General features: G+C 36.9%; 1 protein-coding gene across 1 annotated transcript; it reads left to right on the top strand.

Moving 5' to 3' along the window:
- The first annotated feature begins 3,488 nt into the window (after positions 1-3,488).
- On the top strand, positions 3,489-4,360 carry LOC129502151 (keratin-associated protein 26-1). The gene has a single exon (XM_055313630.1). The coding sequence runs from the start codon at positions 3,544-3,546 to the stop codon at positions 4,093-4,095; it is 552 nt and encodes a 183-aa protein (XP_055169605.1). The 5' UTR covers positions 3,489-3,543; the 3' UTR covers positions 4,096-4,360.
- Positions 4,361-5,010: the final 650 nt, after the last annotated feature.

Below are 5,010 nucleotides of genomic sequence, written 5' to 3'. Positions count from 1 at the left end.
TGATAGTGATTATGAGTCAAGATGGCAGTAAGAAATGTTCATATTCACTGAAGGGGAACAAAACCCAACTTGAGGGATGGCAGTGATAATAGGAAGGGAAATGGATGAAAAGACATACAATTAGTGGAACAAGGGAGAAAACCATTACAATAGGTTTTCCCTATTTCCAATATTTAATCATAGCACTCTCTTCTTGAAATCAGGTACTACAGCACCATGGCTGTAGAACAAAATCTTAACTGCTTCTTTGATGATTAAATTAGATTCAGCATGTGAATCTAAGTTTAGTTGCTACAATTTGTCTCTAAGAATCCTCCACTGAAAGCACTACGTGGTCATTTTTTTTCTGCGTTTATGCCATTTGCCACCATATAGACTGAAGCATCTTCCCCTTGCCAAGCCCACTGACATCTCCTTCTATGCTCCAAAATTAATATCGAATCCAAACTCTATGTAAAGTCAGTGAGCAATGTTTACCCTTCTCTACCTAACATTTATAGAACTTCGTAAACACTGACATGGATTGAGGCCTGCCTTTATCACATCTACAAGTCTGGGTGTATTTGAAAGTAAAAATCAGTAGTATCTTGGTATTATTGGCAGCATCTATCATAATGTTTAGCTCAGACAAAATGCTCAATAACTATTTGTTGGCTAAATGAACACAAAAAATATATCATTTACTGTCTTAACTATATTGTTGCAATGGTCTGAGGATCCTTTGTGTTGAGAGAGAGGAGAGAGAGAGAGAGATTCAGAGATGTTCCTATAGAGTAAGAAGGGTAAGGACCTCTGGTTCATTGAAGAAAAAGCAGAAAATTGAGTAAATCTGGGGGAGCACAAAGGATGCCTTGTTCCTCAGTCTATCCCTGAACTTCTGCATCAGAAGAGTGTGAAACCTGTTTATAGTTTATAGGAGCCTACTAATGAGATATCTATTATGCCACTTGAACTCGACAGTCGCTACCAAACAGCATTATTTCAACATTTGCCATATTAAGGTGCAACTTACATTTGGGGAATCCTATCTTCTAAGATATCATGAATATTTTGCAATGTTACCTACACATAACAGGAAAAAAATGAGTCTTCAGTAGTGCTCTAAACTAATTAGACTCAAGGTGATACTTTTTGGAATGGGATAAGAAGGCTAAAGCAAGAAAATAAATTATTCTACTATACTGTCTTTCAGTTTACCATTTCAGTTTTTCTTATATCTCAATGAGTTCTAAAAATGAAACTGAAAAATAGATTATTATTAATATTCCAATAATGCCATGGAATGGTACTGATAGGGACTGGGAATCAGAGCAATTATGCTAATTGAAAATGATTAATAAATGATACTATAAAAATATTTCTAAATAATGCCATATCAGATAATGATAACAAAAACGCTTTGGGGGCCAAGGACCCCAAAACAAATGTTCAAATGTTTGAACCCCCTTTGTTCAAATATTTTTTGTATCAGTGTAATTTTCTACATTTCAAATTATCTCGTATGAATACTTAAAATAGTAAAATTGACTGTAAAGCATGGTGAGGATAAAGTGATGTGACACGTGGATTTCCATACCATAAGGTTTGCACAACGTAGACACTAAAGGAATGCTAGTTTCCTCATTCCACACCCGTTTTCATGGAAAAACATTCATATATACATACAACACAAACAATACATATACATGCATAAACAGAAATATATCGATGTACTAATGATACTGATCTTGGGCTCTTGCTTACTTTAGAGAAGAACAGGCTTAAAGAACACCAACATATAAATGAGATAAGTATTCAGTTAAATATAGTGGCTGCACCTATTACTAACGCCATTCAGTTGATGCATCCAGGATTTCACAAGAAGACTCTAGCAATGTGTACAGAGTATCAGGTGACTAAGACGGAGGGGTGGAGATTGAGTTTGGAGGAACTCCTCAAGCTCCTCAGGTACAAATCATCAAAGGGTAATGTTCTATGACCTAAAATACTAAGATAATTTAAACATATTAGTACAAGACCTCAGAGACAATATCATTTTCTTTTCATATTTCTATCCCTGGTAACAAACATAGTCCTATATTGGCTCATAGAGAAACCAATCTTCTGTTTCAGAGATTTGGCTCCTCCTGGATGGAGAGAGACTTATTAAGTGTGGGTGTATCCATAGAACATTAAAATGAAAGAAATTGTTGTGATTTACATTGAATTTTTAGCTAAAGGGAATTGGAAAGTAGATCAAGCAAGGCAATTAAAATTCCTGTTAAAGTAGTCACTAGAGCCACTAGATATGTTGGTATATAAAAATACAGTGGAATGGTTGAAGCTAAACACAATGAAGCATTTTTAAACCAATTTTTACAGGAAAATATATTCCCAAATAGCCTTGAAAGCACTAATGCTTAGAAAAGTGTATATATATATATATATATATATATATATATATATATATGATTTCATATATATATGATGTTATTTCCCATGTAAAGCAGTTTAGAAGCTATTTTTTTTTTTTTTTTTGGAAATTGACATCAGAACCAATGTAAGAAGCAAAACCAAACCCATTTCCAGGTCCTAATCATTATTTCTTTCTTCTTTTTTTATTCTACCAAGAACATTAATTTTTGGTAGGAACATGAGTAAGCATTAAATATATAAACCTATATTAACTATTAAAAAAAATGTCATGCTGTTCAGCTTTCTTTGAGGGGTGTTGTTTATTTGCTGTTGTTCACAGTAGTATTCATATTTTCAACTGAAATCATCTTATTTATCTGTAGTAAGAATACTTTAAACATAAACCAAGCTTTTCAGCATGACTGTTTATTTAAAATGCATAAAATGAGTATCGCTTTTTAAAATAAAAATATTTTGGTAGGAAGCCATTTCCACCAGGATTCTAAAAATAAAGCAAAGCATAAATTTAGGCACATTGACATTTTCTGTGTTACACCGCTTTTAAACTTTTTCTGCCCCAAATAATTTAGGTTATAGATTTTCCACATCCTTTTACAAAATACTTGTATTCAAGTTTCTTACTATTGGCAATTTCCAAAAAGAATAGAATTTTCCCTCAAAGAGAGATAATTTGCCACTGTTTCAAAGAATTTTGCTACACCTATTTTTTTTTCTTTTCTTTTTCTCCCTGAGAGTTTTGCTACAACTTTTAAAGGGAATTCCAAGAGAGGAATTCTAAGAATGTTTACATAGTGGTGGTTATACTTGGATTACATGAATGACCTTCAGACATATCTGTTTTGATTGGATATTTTAAGGAGAGATCCTATTAAAATTCAGCCACACTTCTTTATAGATATACTTAATCCATGGAAGGAACATCCAGGTTTATGGGAGGTTGGGAGCTCCCCTTTCAGGACTATAATAGAGAGTGCTGATGCAGCTTCCTACAACAAGGAGGAAGAGAGTCTGCGTACCCAATCTGCGTACCCAATCACCACCTTCCAGGGATATATAAGGGATCAAGTTAAATGAGGGGGGACACTCACTTCTTTCCATTCAACGAGAGCCTGCTTTTGAAACCTCACTATGTCTTGCCACAACTGCTCTGCCAACTACAGCTTGGGATCTCTCAGAAATCCCTGCCATATTCCTCTCACCTCCTCCATGGCCCTCTGCTCTACTGGTGTGAGCTATGGTGATGTCGTCTGCTTGCCTACTAACTGTCAAGACCATCCCCAGCCTCTGGACAACTGCCAGGAGACCTGCAGTGAATCAACCAGCTGCCAGCCAGGCCACCGTGAGCCCAACAACTGTGAAACATCTTGCTACCCTTCTACTACTTACTACGTGTCCAGACCCTGCCAAGGAACCACTTTTCTTCCTGCTGCTTCCTACGTCTCTGGCTCCTGCCTCCCCGTATCCTTTAGGACTCTCACCTATGTGTCCAACAGTGGCCGACCCCTGAGCCTCTTCACTTACGGATGCCGCCCCTTGGGTTCTTTGCCTTGTGGTCCTCAAACACTGAGCATTGTACCCAGCAGCCTCAGACCTCTGCGTCCTGTCTTCAGTGGATCCCAACCTCTGAACCATGTGTACAGCACTTGCCGTCCATCTTGCTCTGCTCTGGGAGGGCAGTAAATTCCTTGTTACAGTTAATAATCATGCTAAGGATCCAGGACAAAAATTCAAACTGTGGACTTTTGCTTCTTTCCTAGTAGTGCCTTTCTTGCTTTTTACTCTGCCTGACGTAATTTGTGCTCCTCCTTTCATATTTTTATCTTTTCTTTTTATCACTCTTTGGCATAAAATTATTTGATTTACAATGCTGTTCATTGTCACTCAGGTGTGGGAAGAATTTATTTGGTTCATGTTGCAATAAATGAGATTAAGTCAGAACTAAGAATCTGGTTCTTCAGTTTGTCTTTCATTATTTAATTTGAACACAGAAATTACCAACCTCAACTGTACGCATGAATAGGACATGGGATATGCAACCATATGTTCTTGTCTGACAGTAGGGGAATGGCTTAGTGGTTTATTCCTCAAACTTCTTTCTAGATCTCTGATCCTACATACTTAAGACACCCCAAAAGCCCTTGATGGAAGTGACTTTAAGAAGGCAAGATTAGGAACATTTTCCTTTTCTCTCCCATCCACCAAACATACTTCCACCAAAATGTCCTTTCTCATTGCAAACTGAACTCTGTCCCCCTGCTACGAAAGCCTTTGATGGCTTCCTATGCTCTATTCCCATGTAATAAAATTGCAAACCCCTGACCATGACATTGTTTTCCCTCATTGTGTCCCTCCATGCCATCTCTCTGGCTTCATCCCTTTCTCAATGTTGCCAAACTAAACTCCTGCAATTCTGACTTATGCGTAGGTCCTCAAACATGCAGCATTTTACAATTATCTACCATTCTGCATATGTCATCATCAAGGCCAGGATGGACTTCTAATCAATCTACCTTGAAAACTTGTCCTCAGTTGTAAAAACAGAAACCAATGTCATTTAGTAATTGTTGGTTTATTCAGCACAATTTTATGGCCTAC

The sequence above is a fragment of the Nyctereutes procyonoides genome, unplaced genomic scaffold, assembly GCF_905146905.1.
Source record: "Nyctereutes procyonoides isolate TBG_1078 unplaced genomic scaffold, NYPRO_anot_genome, whole genome shotgun sequence".
NCBI classification, from domain to species: Eukaryota; Metazoa; Chordata; class Mammalia; order Carnivora; family Canidae; genus Nyctereutes; species Nyctereutes procyonoides.
Note: the sequence above shows the minus strand (reverse complement) of the source record. Positions and strands in the feature narration are given on the sequence as shown.

Coding starts and splice junctions, on each gene's coding strand:
- LOC129502151 (XM_055313630.1), top strand. CDS start 3,544: ATGTCTTGCCACAACTGCTCTGCCAACTACAGCTTGGGATCTCTCAGA.